At 36.4% G+C, this 20188-nt stretch overlaps 1 protein-coding gene across 1 annotated transcript; it reads left to right on the forward strand.

The window, feature by feature from the left end:
• The first annotated feature begins 3641 nt into the window (after positions 1-3641).
• Positions 3642-5580, forward strand: LOC127807130 (uncharacterized). The gene is made up of 2 exons (XM_052344772.1): positions 3642-4839; positions 4948-5580. Exons 1-2 carry the CDS (start codon positions 4477-4479, stop codon positions 5551-5553), a joined length of 969 nt encoding a protein of 322 aa, XP_052200732.1. The 5' UTR covers positions 3642-4476; the 3' UTR covers positions 5554-5580.
• The last annotated feature ends 14608 nt before the right edge of the window (positions 5581-20188 follow it).

Consider the following 20188-nt stretch of genomic DNA (forward strand, 5'->3'; position numbering starts at 1 on the left):
ACTATTCTCATTATATTTACTATTAAATGCTGACTTGGCACCACGGCTCTCTCTCTCTCCTTTTTTTTTTTTTTTTCTTATGCACAACTCCTCTCTTTCTTAACCATCACATATTTTTAATTACAAAATATTTATATAAACTAAAAACATGTGTACTGTTTGAGAAAATTAAATATGTCACCTGAGCAAGCAAAGCCAAGTTATATAGGCCACTTCGGTAGTCAACGCCTAATTAACCAACGGACCGTGACATATGTATCGATGGGATGATAAATTCGATGATTAAATTGGGTTTTATTTGATGATGAAATCTGATCGAATTTCATAAATCGAATTTCATCATCGATCATCAAGACACCACAAATGGGAGAAGCCCAAATTTCATGAAACCCGATTATGAAGCCCGATCAAATTTGTTTCATGAAGTCTGCTCAGCTTTCATCCAAAGGCGATAGTGACAAATTAGGTGAAGACACTTTTATTATTTAGTGCTTTTGATTATCTTCTCATAATTCAATTTATTTGTACAAATAATATTTTCCTTGACCCAATAACTAGTTGACTTGATGCTAGATCAAAATAAACACCAAGAAAAATAGTGGCACTGCAATTACACTTTTAGCAAGAGAAGACTTGGGAAGTATATCAATTAAGCCCTTAACTTTCATAATTCTCGATCTAAATAACTAATACTTATCGAGTTAGCTCAACATGGATTTATAACATAATCTCCATTCACATTCAATTATGTACCCTTCTCGTGTTGAAGGGACCCACACAACCATCTGTGTGAATTGAATTGACTAGGCATAGAGTTTAGAATGTGTTTGATTGCATATATTTATCATAAAATATGTATAATTATTACACATATTTTTTATGGAAGTAATCAAATACTTTTAATTTTTTTATGAAAAATATATGTATGGTATAAATATTTAAAGTTTTTTTATGTGAAATTCATTTCCCAAGGGGGTGATGTGGTTTTTATTTTCTAAACAATCATTATGTAGAATTAAATTCTAGGTAATGTAATCAAATACACCCTTAGATCATCAAACCTGATATATTTTTGAAGCAAATATTTTTATAAATGAGTAAAATGATATACAAATATTTTAATAGTGACTCTGTCCCATTAACATGGATTTCATAAAACAAAAAATGTAATTTAAGTAAATGTAAATAAATAGAAAAAGGCCAATTTCAAATTTGAAGAGGTCTCCTTCTAAAAGATTATGTTTTTTATTGGAATTATTTTTCATGAAAAATGTCATATCAATGAAAAATTTTCCATACTTTCATATTTGATTGCTTAATATTTTTCATAGAAAATTTGCATGGTATAACATATTGAAGCATATTTTGACCTATTTTTCATAGAAAATTACAACTAGGGAGAGGTGGGAATTATTTTCCATGGAATTGGAAAATATTTTCCTTTTTCATCTTTTTTCAATCCATCTTTTTGCAATTTTCTATGAAAAATAAGTCAAAATATGCTTCAATGTGTTGTACCATAAAAATTTTCCATAGAAAATGTTAAGCAATCAAACATGCAAACATGAAAATGTTTTCGTTGATGTGACATTTTCCATGGAAAACAATTCCAATCAAACACTAAAGGTGTGTTTGATAGTATGGAAAATGTCCTATCCAAGGAATTGAATTGCATCTTGGGTGTTTGACACACTACATTTTTCATGGAATTGAATTCCATAGTACAACCATTAAATCTTGTTTTTGGCTCTTTTCCATGGAAAATTCCATCTAGGGGGAGATGGTTTTTGTTTTTCATGAAAAACAAAAACCATCTCCCCCTAGATAGATTTTTCTATGAAAAAGAGGTAAAAACATGTTTTAATGGTTGTACAATGGAATTCAATTTCATGAAAAATATAGTGTGTCAAACACTCAAGATAGAATTTAATTCCTTAGATGTGATATTTTTCATGCTATCAAACGCATCCTAATTTATTTATCTTTAGTACACTTAATTAGTAAGTTATTTTGAGATTAAAATGAGACGCATTAAGGGATAAAAATTCACCAAAATTAGATATTAAGTACAAAAGCAACACTACGCGGCATATATTTTTGAATTTTTATCAATAAAAAGATATTAAATAATTTTGTTGTAACATCTACCCTTTGGATTATGGTTCTTATGTAGTTTCCATTATTTATGTTCTCAATTTCGGTAGAAAAAGTAAATTACAGGAGGAGACTTTGTCTCATTGCGTATGGTAAGAAATTGAACTCACGACTTACTGATGCGAATGTCAATTTATCATGTTCCAACCGCTTGACCTGTACCCTAGGGACAACATCTTTCCTTCTATGCTATTATTATTATGTCATCTTTAGTGAAATTTTCTTTTTCATTTTTTTAAAATACCCTTTTTTAAAACTTTGTTTAAAGAACAAATTTTATTAATAAAATTTGAACTTAAAACCTTAAATTGTAATTTTATCAATAGGTACTTTATTTACTATTATATTAAAATTGGATAAATTATATAAAACTCCTCTGCACTTAGGGTCATGTGCAACTTACTTCCTGTGCTTTCGATTGCACCAAAAAATCTTTTACACTTTCAAAATGTTACAATCAGCCATAATTTGTTGTTATTTTATATAATTTTGTATAATAATCTACATACAAAATACATAATTCTACATACATAATTTTAATATATCAAAAAATATAAAATTTTGCATTAACTAACCAATAAATTGCACAAAATTATGTAAAATAACAACAAATTATGGTTGAATGTAACATTTAAAAGTATAAGATGAGTTTTTTGATATAATCGAAAGCACGGAAGGATAAGTTATATATAACCTTAATTGTAAGAAGATTTTATATAATTTATTGTCTCTTAATTTGATCGGGTCGAGTAAATATTATTGGATCCGTTAATACATTTATCAATACACATAATAAAAATCTTCTTTTGAAATGTTTTTAACACTATGGTGCATAGGAAGGAATAAAGATAAAGCATAAAGGAGCGCCTAAATCAATCAAAGGCCTGAAAAAATGAACAATTAGAAGTAGGTGCTTTTTCTTCATACAGTTTCCAAAGAGATCTCAGAAGACCAACATGCTTTCAACTTTCGTGTGTCCCATTCTCCAAAAACCCACGAGCACCCACCCCGCCCCAGTGCCCTGCCCCACCCCACCCCACCCCTCACCTCTCTCCTCAGTCTTTAATTAATTAATTATTATATAAAGCAAACACTTACCAAACAGCAATGTCGTCTCCTAGTTAAGATTTCTTGTCCCCCTCTTCCCCCTGTCATGATCAAGTTCGAATTTTTATTTATTTATTTATCTTGTTTTCTCTCTCTCTATAGATAGATAGAGAGAGAGAGAGAGAGAGAGGGAGAGATGTTCGATATTTAGAATGTGACGGATTATTAAGTGGTTGAGTGAGATTGGATGTATTAAATTTTATTATTATTGGGATTGTAATTGGAAATTGATATCTTTTACAAATTGAAGAGACGCACAGTTGGAGTAGAGTATATTTGAATTTGATATTTCTAGCAAGCAGCAGCAAACAATATATATAAGCACGTCAATAACATAACCATGGCGTACAAGAAGATTGCTGGTTTTATAAAAATAAACAAGGAAGGAAGCCTTTATTATAAGAGGGGGGGGGAGGGGAGGGCCTCACAACTTGAACCCCCCACTTATGATTTTGCCTGACCAAAAATGCAAAAGGGGATGAGAGAAAATCTAAGAAGATTTGGAAGGGTAGGAAGAGTGGTGTTGGGTGCATATATACATATATAATAGAAAAGTTGAGAACCCAGATGCAGGAAAGGGAGCCCCCATCATTCCATCTCCCTTTAAAAGTCCAAAACCCCACAAATTTCAATGGGATAGAGGGCAAGGAAAGGAGCCAAAGTCAGTTGCTCGAGGAAGAAAATTAGGGAAGAAGAAGCCAAACATACACTCATTTCCAAATACATGAAGTAGAACCAACCAAGCATTTGGATCATCTCACATAAATATATGTGTGCGCGAGCGTGTATAAAGGGGGTGTAGGAGAAAGGAAACATGGAGGAAAAAGAGGAAGAAATTGCAAGGGGACTCATGAAAATTCCATGAACGTTTTTGGTTTGCCTGGTTTTGCTCTCTCTCTCTCTCTCCTCGCTTCTCTTTTTGTGGGTTTTTCTTTCTTTCTTTCTTGCTCGCTTGCTTTCGTTTTCTTTTCTCTCTGTCTTCCTTTCTGCCCATTAAACTATGAAAATGGCAGATTACCAATCATCCTTTCCCCTCTATAGGAAACATCCATCATTGCCCCCAACAATCCCTTTCAAGTTTAGAAACCTGAGCTTCTAACATATTATTATTCCCCTTCTCCTTCTTCTCGTTCCCAATTTAAAATCTTCTCCGTTTATATATAGCCTCCTCGTTCCATTCCTCTGTCTCTCTGTTTCTTTTTTTGTTTCTTTCTGATGATGATGGATCCTTCCTCCGCCAACTCCGTCAATGGCTTCTACTCCTTCCTGACCAGAGGAATCGACGATCTCGAAAGGGTTTTCCTCTCCAACAATTTCATGTCAATTCAATTCCTCCAGAGAGTCCTCTCTCTCCTCCGATCGTTCCACACCCAGTCCACTCTTCTCGTGCAGAAGCTTCACTTGCCCGTCGGCGAGAAATGGCTCGACGAATACATGGACGAAAGCACCAAGCTCTGGGAAGCCTGCCATGTCCTCAAGTCCGGCGTCTCCGGGATGGAGAATTACTACTCCGCCGGCTTCAACATGACTTCCTTGCTTGACTCTCATACCCAACTCACCACACAACTCTCTCGTCAGGTCGGTTTGAGTCGTGAAAATAATTTGTTTTATTTAAAAATATGATCCATTTTGATATATGTGTCTGAGCCTTTTGTACTGATCCTGTCTATTGAATTCTTGAAACAGGTGATTCGGGCGATAACCGGCTGCCGGAGAGAGGCGGTGGGACTGGAGGAAGAAAACAGGGTGTTGATGGAGACGAGGATAGAGCCGCTTTCCCTGAGATTCGACGAGAAGGTGTCGATCGAGTCAAAGCTCAACGGCTTCAATGGCTTCCGGGGAGTTCTCTACGCCATGAGAAACGTGAGCTCGGTGCTGCTCATGATCTTGCTCTACGGACTGGTCTACTGTTGGCCGGAGCGGAATTTTCTCCAGGGAGGATACGAGGGGCGGTTGATTTTCGGGTCGGGGTTCATGATCTCGGCGGCGAGGCTGCAGCGGCGGGTGGCGGCGGAGATCGGCCAGATGGGCGGCGGAGACCGGCCGGGGATTCTGCTCTACGAGCTGAGGCGATCGAGGGCGGCAATGGAGGAGCTGAGGGCGGAATTAGAGCGACGGAACTCGGCGGGAGCGGCGGCGGAAGAGGGGATTAGGGAGAGGGCGGAGAATTTGAAGGGAAGCTTTGGGGCGTTGAGATCTGGGGCTGAGAACATCGTTCTGCAGCTGGATGATTTCTTCGATGAAATTGTTGAAGGCAGGAAGAAGCTTCTAGACTTTTGCAGTCACAGGTAAAAAAAAAGAAAAAAAAAAAAAAGAAAACCAGAGAATTCACAGAGATAGTAGCAGCTGTAGCCTGTAGGTGAGAGAGTCCCAAAGTACAACCAACCAACCAACCAGTTCCAGTTGTGGAGTGAATGTATTTCGTAATATTTTCTTTCTTTTGATCTTTTCCTCTCCCTTTCTATTATGATTTAAATTATTATTCCTACGGTCTGAGTAGTAGATTGGGGTGGGCGGGTGTATGTATGTATAGGGCCAATGAATTCATATATCGGAAATATTAAGGTTATATTTGATCATCTCAATCCTCAACCCAGAATCTCTTTTTCTTTATTATTATTATTATTATTTTTTAATATCGTTGGAGCCACAACACCCATCTATCTATATATCTCCCCTCCCCTCCCCTCAAAGGAGGATATGTTTTTAGAAGAAACTGTCAATTTTGTATTAAAACAATTAGAACGACCCTTGATGGAATTGGAAAATGAAGATACGATGAAGAGTAAAAAAAACAAAAAGATAATGGTTCTTCCATAAGAAGAAAGGGGGAAAGGGTGGTGTGGAAGCTTCTTGGTTTTGGAGGACAAGGAAGTCAAATCAATATTTTATTTTATTTTATATTTGGGGTTTTTTTTTTTTTAAATGGAATTGATTTCCCTGCGACTGCGAGAGAAAGAGGGGGTGGTGGGGGGTTTGCTCTCAAGCAAGCCACTGGTAGTTGTAGGAGAAGAAGTGCTATACTCACTGCATTGTATATTATTTGTGTTTTTATTATTACTATTATTGTTATTATGCAATGGGAACTTTTGTGTTTGGGGGGGCATCATAGCATTTCCCGATGTTATAGTAAATAAGTAATGATTTGGCTGCGAAAGAAAGAAAGGAAGAAAGAATGATGAAAGGAGAGGGGGGTTGGGGACTATTGGGTATTGAGTGCAGGGAGCACTGTTAGATTCCTGGGCTGGTGGCCTCTCCTGCTTGCTTTAGTCTCAAAAGCACAACACTCAACTCTCTCTCTCTCTCTCTCTCTCTACAGTTTATATTAGAAGAGAAGACTATCCATCCATCCTGTGGAAGCTTTTGTCTCCCTTCCCCTTGAAAGCAATGTAGTTCAAGTTGAAACACATACTGACACTCTTATTTGTAATTGTAAGTACTTTTATTCGTGTTTTCTTTTGTGAAGAAATAGTTTTTGTAATTTGAATTCATTCATGAGTTTTTAATTTAAACAAAAAATTAATAATTTTACTTTTAAAAAATGACTAAAACTCGTCCTTATTGGACTTGTGCCAGCCAGCCAGCCAGCAAAAGACCATTTGTTCCCAACGGCGGCTAGGGTACGTGTTCTAATGTGGAGCCGTAGGGAAAGGCTATTATTGTGTTGCTTAGCAACAAACAAACAACAAAGCCAATTGTCTGCTGCTGATTAGCAGCACATCAGCTAGATAGCTAGCTAGCTAGCTACACACCACTCACCACACCATCCTTGATGGCATTCACCAGCAACAGGATTCCAGAATAATTGTCACTAAATATGGTATTAATTTCAAACTTCATCGACCGTCGGTGAGGCGAGAAAGCGTCAGTTGGTTAGGTGGGGAGGTGATGGCAGGTGATGGCAATGAGACGACAACGGAGAGGTAGCAAGTCAAAGGCAGTGGTAGTCGATGGTTGCAACGACGACCATAAAAAGAGGAGAGAGCAGCAAGCAAGACAATGACAAATTTTTGAAAATTTGTAATTTGAATCAAGATATTTTAATATTTTTGACACTTTTCAATAACTTCCTCTATTGATTTGTCAGGTAAAGTAGCACTCCTCTTGTTATCGTGGACTTTAATATTAAAGTTGCAAAAGGGTTCAATGAAACTCTTATTTTAGAATTTAATGCTCATTGGCAATGACAGTTGCTTCCAAATTTTGATGCCCTCCCACAAAAACCCATTACTTCATACATCTTCTAAATTTGGTGTCTTAAACCCACCCTATCTATCTCTTATTAAGCAACAGGAACAACCACAATCACCAAATCCATCCCTGCAATCAACAACTAGTTGTTGATGTGTTCTAATTGAGACGAGACTCTGTACAAATGTAGTGGCAGAACATGCTGGAATGGCACTTCAGTTAGCCCCCAGATCCAGATCCTCAATATTATTATATAACCTGTAATTCCCATTTTCTGGAGTCCGAACGAATTAACCCCCCCCCCCCCCACCAAAGATCAGCTTTTCTTATTTAAAAAAAAATCAACTGATTTCTCCTCAACTTCTTGGGTACAGAATTAGATTTCTGGTCATTTCAACAAATTGGGCCCAAATACAACCCAACAACACCTAATCTGGTTCACTATTTCAGAACCCTTCATCCAATTCTCAATTTCAGACCTCAATTTGCAATAATAGCCCAATCCAAATCAAATTGGACCCGTTCAAGTCCTAATTAGGCAACAACACCTAATCATCATATACGTGTGTAGTTTGAATTACAGAAATTAGGTTTTAGTGATGAGTTGGGGATTTAGAAATTAACATAGAAATTTTTGAATCGAATGATTGGTGAGTATTATTTTAATTTTAGGACATTCTTCCACTCATTTGTTAATTTGTTTATTTTGAATGTTTGGGTGGTCGGAGTATATCATTGGTGGGATCCAGCTGATCGTATATTCAGGCTAGCACTCTATTATCTTGACTTTTTTGCATGATTTTATTATATATGCTTATTTATTTACTTTTTGTACACTCAACTTGTAATCTTGTTAAAAAAAAAAAAAAAAATCTCTTCATTTAAAATGTATAAAAATGGGAAATATGAACTTGGTTTAACTGTTAGAGTTTGATGATTCATCTAGTGGTATTATAAGAAAAAGGGCATTTTTTGAGTAATAAAAAATCATCGTTAAATTTTGTTTTAGCGATTTTTGCGTTCCATCGAGAAAGAAAGAGGGAAAAGAAAGACCTTTCTCGATGAGAGAAAATTACTTTCTTGGGCACGGTGCCTGCAACTTCTTACGTAAAAACCATGCCCCTCTGCAAGCTAAACTAAATCATTTTTATTTATAAAAATACAAATAATTTTATTGACATACACTTTTACTTACTAGTTGAACTAAGAACCGTCAAAACATGGATACTTTTACCATCAGTTTTAGGACTTAAGAAGGTTTAAAGTTTACTAAAACCATGGGGAAAGACTGTTGCTTTAGTTGGCAATTTACCAAAACCGCTAGGAAATGTTATTCCTGTTGAGAATTAAAAACAAAAAACACTCAAAATAACTCAAGACACTCAAGCACAATAAAAACACTCAAGGAGTAGTTCTATACTCTTAATTGTTTTGCTTCTCCAATTGATGATACAACACAAGAGAGTAATACCTATTTATAGGCCTTTACAATCAACCACAAGCACAACCACATAATTTTAAACAAATCCACTAACCAAACATTATAATTGTCCCCTAACTAAATATTATAATTATCCACTAACCAAACATCTACCTAATTTCTCCATAATTGTCCACTAACCAAGTTGGAGATGAGTCATCAACCACTTCTTAGTTGTTGATGAATCATGGAGGATTTTAGAAAACAAATTTACAAATCAACACTCTCCTTAAACTTGTTTTATAACACCAAGCATATTTCTAAACCTCGCAAAGTTTTCAAACTTGAGTGGCTTGGTGAAAATATCCGCAATCTGATGATGAGATTTCACGTACTCGACTTGTACATCCTTTCTTGTGGTGCACTCCCTGATGTAATGACATCGAGTATCGATGTGTTTGCTTCAACCATGGAAAATATGATTTTTCGCTAAGACTATGGCTGACTTGTTATCAATACAAATCTTAGTTGGCTCTTCTTATGTCATGTTTAGCTCCTTTAACAAGTTTCTTAGCCAAACTGTATGGCAAACACAAGAAGTGGCTATTACATATTCAACTTCACAACTGGATAGAGTGACAATTGGTTACTTTTTTGACATCCATGTGAAAGCTGTGTTTCCCATGAAGAACATGAACCCACTTGTAACACTCCTAATTTTTTGGATGTGTTATATCTGTAGGATTTCAAGAATATATTTTTTTTCCACACCACAATCATTGACATACATCACACAAATTCCCCAAAACCCTAATTTTACCTTCTCAGCCTAACAAACCTAATAATCAAATAGCGAAGATAGGCGATATTGTTACAAATGCAAAAGCTAGATCAAACATGATATGATACATAACCATAACGCTTTATTTATCATATGAGAAACTGTTCAAGACATCTACAAAACGTATTACATTGATGTCATCTCTCGAAAGCCAACCGAACGTCTCAAACATAACCAAAACATGCTAAGGTTTGCGTCAATTGAATTTCTCATACATACTTAAAGATATGCTAAAACATGCTACAAACAACAAAATGAACTTACTCTTCAACCATCTCTTTTCCCTTAGATCCGTTTGTCGAACCTGAAACGTTTAAATATTCTAGGGACACAGTCCAATTAGAAGATTGACTTTCTAGTGAGAACTCCAAAACAGTTTATATACATGCATTAACAGATATAAAATGTATGAGGAAACAACGAGAACTACTACAAAGTACCTCGTGAACATGTCAGCCTCATCCAACGAGAGCTTTCTCAATGGCGCATGCATAGCGCCACTTGGGAGGTCCCTAACCATGTCACCTTGGCCCAACCTCATAGAACTCATGCAAGCACCACATCCATTATCCTTTAGGCTCACAGTTTTTCCCGCGAGAGCTTTCTCAATGGCGCACGCATAGTACCTATTAGGGGATATCCATACTTTTGCCCTAGACCAACAACAAATAGGTACACTAGTATGGCCACACGAATTTTATAAATGCAGCAGTTAAAAGCCAACAACATATATTTCCAAGAAAACATATTTCATATATATAACATAATTTCACGTAAGAGAATAATAGAATTATGCGTACAAGAACGTTACACAAAACATGTTTCATGCAATAAAAGCTTTACACAAAAATAGGAGTTTGAGTACCGGAGTCTCACATAAGAGAACAAAAAATATGATTTGGAGTATAGTAGTCTCACCTTGAACTTAATTCAGGATTCTTTGAAATTCGTGCAAATCCTCAAGTCTTTTGACCAAACCACCTCTTCACATGCCCTTATGTGCTGCCCAAGTGCTTCTTATTCTTTAGGAACAAAGCCTTCTATCCACTAAGCTTGAAGCATTCTTGTCTAGCACAAATTTATCACAAGTTAGAATTACAAAATCTTTGGCCATGAACACCCTATTTATCGGCTTTGAAACTTGGCCACCAAGCAAGTCATATTATATTACAATATTTCTTAATTATTTCAAATCTTTTTCAAATCTTCTAAAATATTCCAATCATTTTAAATCTTCTAAAATCTTCTCCAATCATTTCAAATATTCTAAAATCTTCTCCAATCATTCCAAATAATTTCAAATCTTCTAAAATCTTCTCTAATCATTCCAAATCTTCTAAGATTTTTTACAATCATTCTTATCCAAATAAAATCTTATTCAAATCTTATCCAAATCAAATCAAATCACATCCAATCAAATCTTATCCTTAAAGTCATCATGAGGTTTCATCTTTATCTCTAAAATCATCATGAGCTTTCATCTTAATCTTGAAAGTACTTGTTGATTCGGCTATTCCATCCCGTTGGTGCTTGCTTCAGTCCATAAAGAGCCTTCTTTAGCTTCAAAACTTTGTCTTCATGCCCTTTGAGTTCATAGCCTAATGGCTGGTGTATGTAGACTTCTTCTTCTATAACTCTATTAAGGAAAGTAGACTTTACATCCATTTGATGAATCTTCCATTTGTTTCAAGCAACCAAAGAAATGATTAGTCGTATAGTTTATAAAAAAACAACAAAAGCAAATACCATATCATAGTTAATGCCATCTCTTTTGCTATATCCTTTTGCAACTAGCCTCACCTTATGTCTTTCTATTTCTCTCTTAGCATTTCTCTATCTTGTACACCCATTTGATTCCAATTGCCTTGTGTCATTGCGAAAGTGTAGCGAGTTCCCAAGTGTTGTTCTTCTCAATGGCTTTGATTTCTTCATCCATTGCTTCTTTCCATTTCTCTTCTTATACAGCTTCCTCGAAGTCTACTAGTTCACAATCAGCAAAGAGACAGAGCAGTGTAAGATTATTAAGTCTTTCTATTACCTCGTATAGATCTTGCAAACTTCTTGTGTGTTCTTCATTTCTTTCATTTAAGAAAGATGGTGGAGAATTTATGTCTTTAGATATTGTTGGCAAAGCAGGTGGTGTACTAGGACCTTGTAATACCCGAGATTTATATAAAACTCGTGTGTTTGATATGTCCAAGGAATCACGAGAATTCAAGGATAAAAACATAATTTTAGAGAGGTTTGGGAAAAGATGTGATTTCTTAAAAATATTGGGAAGTTTTTTAAGGGTCGATAAAAGATGCATGGAACCTCTTCTTAAGGACATTTCGGATCAAAATAAGGAACCACATGAATAGCCAAAGTCCTAAATAGTTCAGGGGTCAAAGTGCGAATATGTGAAACTTCGGGCCAAAGTGTAATTCTTGAAAATTTGCAATGAGGTCGTTAGAGAAACGAACCGGCCGAACTGGTGGTTGGAGGTAATCATATCAAAGGAGATAAGAATGACACGTGGCGATACGAGATTGGTTAAAAAATCTATAAATATGACCAAAGATCACCCAAAGCTTATCCATGAATTGAGCCGAGATTGAGAAGGTTTGAGGAGATGAATCTATTCTTGAGAGAGAGGAGGAAATTATACAAAAAGAGGGGTGAAGTTGGTGGAGAAACGAGGAAGAACGGGCTTCGTTGGAGTTTTCGAAGCTTAGCCAGAGTTTAGGCCCAAATCGCCACAAAATAGTGAGGTAAGTCCAATCTAAGTTTATATTTTGGTAGAGGGGAGAGAGATGGAGTCGTAGGAACAAACAGGGGTCAAATTAGAGTCAAAATGAGGGAGAAATAGGCAAAAAAAATCGAGCAGCAGAATCGCCTTTGTTGGAGAAGAAACGACGTGTGTAGTACACACGCCAGAAGGGGCTGTGCGTATAGGTGCGTGACTAACTTTCCAACGTTGCGTGAAGGTGCTTGTGGGCCCTCTCCCCCTATAAATTTCTAGAAAAATTACTTAATTTATGTTCTACAACTCTATGTAAAAATATTTGAGGTTTGGTTTATGAAAATACGTGTTTTCTACAGAAAACCTAAACCGACAAGTGTGAACAGTATACCCGAAAGGTAAACAGTCAAGGAGTGGTTCCTACATAGTTCTTGCTTCATCTTGGTCATTCTTAGTTTAATATATGTGGTTTTTGGCTTACATATCATGTTTCCCTTGTTCTGTGCATGTTTTTTCTATTTTGCACACGTTTTGACATCTCATGGCTTTATGTGGGGGTCATCATGATGATCGTGCCCATGAGTGTGGGGCTGAGGAGTGATCATGTACCCATGAGTGTGGGGCTGGAGTTTGACGTGATGACCAGCGGGGATGATGGAGACAAAGGGAGATTTCTTCTTATTTTTGCTTGTTGCATATTGTTTTTGCATGCATGAACTTGGGTGTTTCATACCCCTGAGATGTTCAACGTCCCAAGTATATCAAATGTGGCAGGTACTGCGGAGTCAAGTAAGAGAAAAGATAAAGAGATGATCAAAGCTTAGCTTACCTTCTATTGTTCGTGTATTACAGATTTTGTATAAAAAGCTATTGTAAATCGTTGGGTTTTTTCTATCATTTCTTGGAATTTGACGTTGTAACAAAAGAGGCTACTATTATGGGTTTTTGTTGCTATGAGGTTGTATACCACGGTTGTACTTGTATCAATATGTACATATCTCGAATGATGCATTATGGACGTTATATAAGGAAGCTGTGTTGATACTAGAGGTTATTTGTTAAAATTTGAGGATTTATGTTTCACAACTATATAGTGGAAATCCTAGTTATATAGCTATTTAGCGTTTTGTGTTCGATCCTATGCTTCCATTAATAAGGATTTCCATAATGCCCATGTACGATATTAGCTTATATTAAGCATTGTCGTATATTTAAAAAACGGGGCATTATAGACCTCCTGCTGTTTGCTCTGTTGATGATTATTGCTGTTCTTCAAAATGAGGAAAAAAATTGTAGTTTTCTTTTAGGGTACTCCAATCCCAAGTGCTTTCTTCATCAAATTGCACATCTCGACTAACGACTACCTTCCCATTTCTCAGATTGTAAAGCTTGTAACCTTTTGAATGTGTATCATAGTTGATGGAGATAAGTTTCTCACTTTTATCGTCAAGTTTTAACTTTGCCTCGTTTGGTACATGTGTGTATGTAATGCTTCCAAAGACTTATAGATGAGATACTCCAAGCTTTCTTCCACTCGATGCCTTTCCCCAGACATTTCTTGTTGGAGATTGGTTAGATAAGTACATTGCACAAGCTACAACTTTTGCCCAGAGTTCCTTTGGCAATCCTTTTCTTTTAAGCATGCTTTGTTCCATGTCAAGAATAGTTTTGTTCTTCCTTTCTACAACACCGTTTTGTTGAGAGGATCTCGAAATGGTTAAAGGATGTCTGATTCCATTTGCTTCATAGAACTCCTGGAACTCTTTCGAAGTAAATTCTCCTCCTCGATCCAATCTCATGTCTTTAATATTGTAGTCACTTTCTTTTTCCACTGTAGCTTTAAACTTTTTGAAAACCTTAAAGACTTATAATTTCTTCTTCAAGAAATAAACCCATGTTTTTCTTGAATAATCATCTATGAAAAGAAGAAAGTACTTATTTTTACTAAGGGAACTTGGCTTGATAGGACCGCACACATTGGTATGAATAAGCTCAAGTGGTTTCTTGGCTCTTGATTCTGTCTATTTTGGAAAACTCTTCATGTATTGTTTCCCAAGTAAACATTATTCGTAGAGTTGATCTAGATGTTGTATGTGTGGTAGTCCCTTCACCATGTTCTTCTTGGTTAGTAGCTCAAGACCTCCAAAGTTAAGGTGCCCAAATCGGAGATGCCATAGCCATGATGCATCTTTGTGACATGCTTTGAGGCATCTTGCAACATCGTTTTGAACAAAGGAAATAATCCATTCTTCGACATTTTCACCTTGGTTATTAAATTTCCTTTGTCATCTCTTATAAAAAGACTATAATCTTTCGAGTAAATATCATAGCCTTTCTCTAAGAGTTGACCCAAGCTTAAAATGTTGCTTTTCATATTGGGTACATAGTAGACACTTGAAATCATTTGATGACTTCCATCTTTAGTATGAAAAAGGATGTTACCTTTTCCTTTCATAGGTATTTTTGAGTTATCTCCAAATGAGACATTACCACTTACTCCTTTGTTGAGCTTTACGAACATGCTTCTTTTCCACACATGTGGTTACTCGCACCGGTGTCAATATACCATGTAGCTTCTTGATTTTCATCATTGTCTTTGTGTGCAAATAATACCATTCTATCTTCTTTGGTCTTTGTTTCCACATAGTTAGCCTTTTTTGTGACTTTGTTATTGGGACTCCAACAATCTGCAACGCAGTGGCCAAATTTTTTACAATTGTAACATTGAACTTGAGATAAATCATACCTCGAGTTTGTATTGCCTCTTCCACAACCTCTTGTTGAGCTTTCTCTTTTCTCGTAGTTGTTGTTGGAATTATTGTTGTGGTTATTCCAACCTTGTCTACGATCGCAACCTCTACCTTGTCCTCAGACTCGGCCTTTTCCTCGACCACGTTGATTTCTATCGTAGCCTTGGATTTCTTTTTTCTCCTTGAGTTGCATCTTAAGGAGTTGTTCGGTGATCCCTTGCTTCTTCTTATGCTTTTCTTCATAAGCTTGCAATGATCCTTGGAGTTGCTCGATTGTCATGTCTGCAATTTTTAGCTTCTTCAATCGTTACAACGATGAGTTTAAATTTGGGATCCAATGAGCAGAGTATATTTTCAATTATTCTAATATCTTCCAACTTTTCACCATTTCTTTTCAATTGATTGGAAATGGTCAACACTCTTGTGAAGTAGTCAGAAATAGACTCGGATTCTTTCATTTGTAGAGATCCAAATTCACCTCTTAATGTTTGGAGATGAACCTTCTTTACTTGTGCGGATCCTTTGTGAGAGGTTTGTAGCTTCTCCCACGCTTCCTTAGTAGAGCTTGAACTCGAAATCTTCTCAAAGCCATCATCATCTATAATGCTTGATAGATGAGGAATAAAGCTTTCTTGTCTCTCTTTCGCTAGTCTTTCAAACTTTTCTTTTGGGTTGTGGTTAGAGTAGCCTCATTCTCTGGTTCACCATAACCTTTCTCTATGACTTCCCAGACATCATGTGCACCCAAAAGAGCCTTCATCTTGATACTCCAGTTATCATAGTTATCATTTTTGAGTGTTGGAACTTGAAAGGAAACCATACCACTAGCCATATCTCTTAATACAATGAGTATAAAATGCTAAAAAACCTTAAGAGTGTCTCCGGGTCAAAATCAACTTACTTGGTCAAAAGAGTCAAAGTCAATCTTCCAGGTCAATGGTCCAATCAACGAGTCCAACAACTTGGTCAACTCGATTTGTTAGCTCGGTCAATGGGCTTCATGGTTCAGTCAACTCAGCTCCAACTCGGCTAACTCGACTCCAACTCAATGAGTTAACTCACTTTTGTGGCAGCAAACTTCTAAAGGCTCCTGATGGCTTGTCGGAACTCCAATTCGGGTGATTCTAGTGGCGTTGCATTCGTCTTGTCGAGAGCTACGATTTGATATGCTATGTGACACATTTCCTTTCAATAGCCTCTCTCTGATACCACTTTGTTGAGAATTAAAAACAAAAAACACTCAAAATAACTCAAAGACACTCAAGCACAATAAAAACACTCAAGGAGTAGTTATATACTTTTTAATTGTTTTGCTTCTCCAATTGATGATATAACACAAGAGATGAATGTTTATTTATAGGTTTTTGAAATCAACCACAACCACATAATTTTAAACAAATTTACTAATCAAACATCATAATTGTCCAGTAACCAAACATTATAATTATTCACTAACCAAATATCTACCTAATTTCTCCATGATTGTTTACTAACCAAGTTGGAGATAGTCATCAACCACTTCTTAGTTGTTGATGAATCATGGAGATCTTTAGAAATAAATTTACAAATCAACAGTTTCTTCTGGCAATGATTTACAAAATTTGTCCAAAAAAAAAAAATGTTGTCAATAGGGATGATTATCAAAACTGCTGTTAAAAGATCCGTGGGAGAAATGCCTTTTTCTTCTAGTGTGGAAACTGATTCTAATACATATGATTTTTTTATTTTTTTATAAATTACATATGATTGTTTATGTTGCATGTTGTCAAGTACTATTGCATCGTAGGGCTATAAATGACCTTGATTTGGACCAATTCGCTTTAGGGTGGTGATGCATAATATAGTGAGGCTTCTTCCCTTTTGTCCCCTTCGTCGACCGGCAATGGTGATGGCAGATTTGACAAGGCCTACCTATTGAATCATCGATCATAAGGGTTTTAGAGAAATGATGGGGAAAGAGAGGTGAAGGGAGAGGGAGAGAGAAAGAGGTCATTGGCTACCTTGGAAAGCTTCAAGAAGATGAAGAAGGTTTGGATTTGCAAATAAGGCGATGAATCCGTGTGAAGATAGATTATTCTCCAATGATGAAATGAACGTGAGGGAGATCAGTACGAGACAGCAGAGTGAAGGCTTCATTGCGACGCCATGTTCAATGCATCTGGAGTATCCATTAGTCCATCAAGCTGATCCAGATCTAGATTACCTAAAGCCAGACAGCCAGCCAGCCAGCCAGGTTTGACAAATCTAGACAACTCATGAATTTGACTTATGTCTTTACCTCATCCATTTAACATTTTTCAGATCCGTAAATTCAAACTTTAGTAATGTTGTGATTATTGTGTGACACGATTGATTATTTGCGAGACGATATATACGATGACTTATAGACACAATACACTTCTAGATACAACACCAAATGCACGAAATTAGGGTATTTGATACTTTGTAGATACTGATTCATTCATCGATTATTTTGTACAGAGATTATTCTTATTCTGGTTCAATATTATAATGTTAATAACATTGATATTTGGACAATATATGTGTGCGTGTGTGTTAAGTTTACGTGGCTGATGCCATTGTCCCAACTTAAGACAGTGATCCCATTTGTTAGTTTCGTTTAAGTATTGGTCTTAATCATGGATTCCATGTTTTGAGATTTATGAATTACAACACTTTTATGGGGTCTTAGTTTTATTTAGGGTTTAATGCATATTTTAGTTCTTGGACTAATAAAAAAAATGACTTTAAGGATGTCAACTAAATTGTGCTCACTATTCATTTCTAGACAAAATAATTTTATACACTTTTAGTCCTTAACTTAACCAACGTTAACTGAGACGTTAACTTTGCCTCGTCACGCTGCCATGTCACTCCTTAGTACTGCTACGTCACCATGGCTTAATGCATTTTTTAGTCCCTGTACTAATCAAAAAAATGACTTTAAGGATATCAACTAAATTGTGTTCATTATTCATCTCTAGACAAAATAATTTTATACACTTTTAATCCATACCTTAATCGATGTTAACTTTGCCTCCTTATGCTGTCATGTCACTATCACATCACTCATAATATTCACGTATACTGTCCATATTTTTATAAAAAAAAAAAAATCTACACACACACAGCCAGGCTGCCGGCGGCCATAGGGAGCCCTTTTTCCCTTTCTCCCTCTCTTCTCGTTCTGGACCCTTTTTGCCTCTACACCTGTCGTTGATTCAGGCATTGCTGGTCGCCTCGGAATGATTGGGAGTCAGGGACCCTAAACCCAGCCAGCTGCCCGATCGCTAGGTTCTCGATCCTAGTCACGGTTGGGTCGAGAAACCCAGCCTCCCCATGGCCGTGGTCGGGGAGCCCAACTGTGGAGACATTGTTATTATTATATTTTTTAATAAAAATATGGACAATAAACGTGAATATTATGAGTAACGTGATAGCTTGACGAGACAAAGTTAACGTTTCAGTTAACGTCGGTTAAGGTAGGAACTAAAAGTGTATAAAGTTATTTTGTCTAGAGATGAATAGTGAGCACAATTTAGTTGATATTCTTAAAGTCATTTTTTTGATTAGTCCATGGACTAAAATATGTATTAAGCCTTTTATTTAGTGGTTGTCTTGGTCATGTCCTTAATTTTGGATCCTAATAGTTTAATGGGTAACTAATTAGGTATGTATAAATATTACTTTGTTATGATTTTTTTATGGTGGGAATTTCAAAATTTTCATTTTTATTGCTTCAAACAAAGTGAGCTAAGTTCAAGATAAGTTCAAGAGAAAAAAGTTCAAAAAGAAGTTTGAGAAACCTTTTCAATACAATAGTTCTATGGAAACTCTCCCAAAGATCACTTTTGGGCTAATTAGTTGCACAGAAACGAAAATTAAAAATGTTTTCGATATGAAACGAAAATGAAAAAATGATATTTTTTTAGAAAAGTAAGAAATCAAAATGTGAAATAAAGTATAAATTAAAAAAATATAAATTTTTTTGTAAATATAATTTTAAATATAGCCACCATTTTTCACAAATGATCTTCTCATCTCCCTCTTCTCTTATCCAAGAATGAACAATAACAAGAACAACAAAACCCTGTCTTTTGTGTTCCTCTTATTTCTCTCTCGATCTCGATATAAATAATATATATATGTAGTGTCTCTGATCTCAACTCTTGTTTAGTTTTTGTCTCATAGAAAAGAGAAGAAGGACATTGAAGAAATGGATTCGAAGTTGATTGTACCATTGTTTCTGTTGATCTCTTTGTGGGTTTCGATGGGGTTCTACTGGAACCTCTTGGATCTGGTCGGTGAAAGCCTCACTGACGACTCGATATCGTGCATCCAGAAGCTATTGCCTTGCCAACTCTATTTACACCCACCTCCCTCGTCGTCGTCACCGTCGCCGACCACCTGTTGGCCGCCGCTCATGGAGATGCTCGCCGCCTATTCCAATGCCTGTGCCAAGTCTTCAACAACGTTGATCTTCTCAAGAAGTTCAACCTCACCCAGGACGATGTGTCACGCAAAGCGCTGGAAATTACTTCTTAAAGTGAGGCAGATTAATATAATAACTTAAATTTAATGTGGTGCACAATAAGAGCAAGAAAGCAGCTGGCCGTGGGGATCCGGCAGGTCTTGTGATCAATCCTCTGGGCAGCAGCGTGCAAGGAGAAGGTGGCTGATTTTTTTGAGAAAATGCTGGAATTTTACAGCAGATTCAAGGCACCAAAACGGCGCCGTTTAGGCGCCAAATTAAGCAGCCAAGTGGCTGCCTCCAACATCCACGCGTCCAGCTCCCTTCCATCCAATTTTAGTCAAATATATTGGGATAATAATGGTTGATTAAGTAGAGTACTTGTGGATGAGAAGTGGCCAGCTAATTGGGACTATGTAAGCTTAATTACGAGGGTTAAAGGGAGGTTAAATAATGGCCTTTGGGGATGCGTGAGTTGCTTGGCTCCAAGGTATGAAAATGCCTATAAGTAGCAAGAGAAAATTAAGGGAAT

This window comes from Diospyros lotus, chromosome 8 (genome assembly GCF_014633365.1).
Source record: "Diospyros lotus cultivar Yz01 chromosome 8, ASM1463336v1, whole genome shotgun sequence".
In the NCBI taxonomy this organism is placed as follows: Eukaryota; Viridiplantae; Streptophyta; class Magnoliopsida; order Ericales; family Ebenaceae; genus Diospyros; species Diospyros lotus.

Bases quoted from the DNA above. Each gene is read 5' to 3' on its own strand.
- LOC127807130 (XM_052344772.1), top strand. From the start codon at position 4,477: ATGATGATGGATCCTTCCTCCGCCAACTCCGTCAATGGCTTCTACTCC. The intron at 4,840-4,947 runs GTCGGTTTGAGT...TTCTTGAAACAG, and splicing joins CCACACAACTCTCTCGTCAG to GTGATTCGGGCGATAACCGG.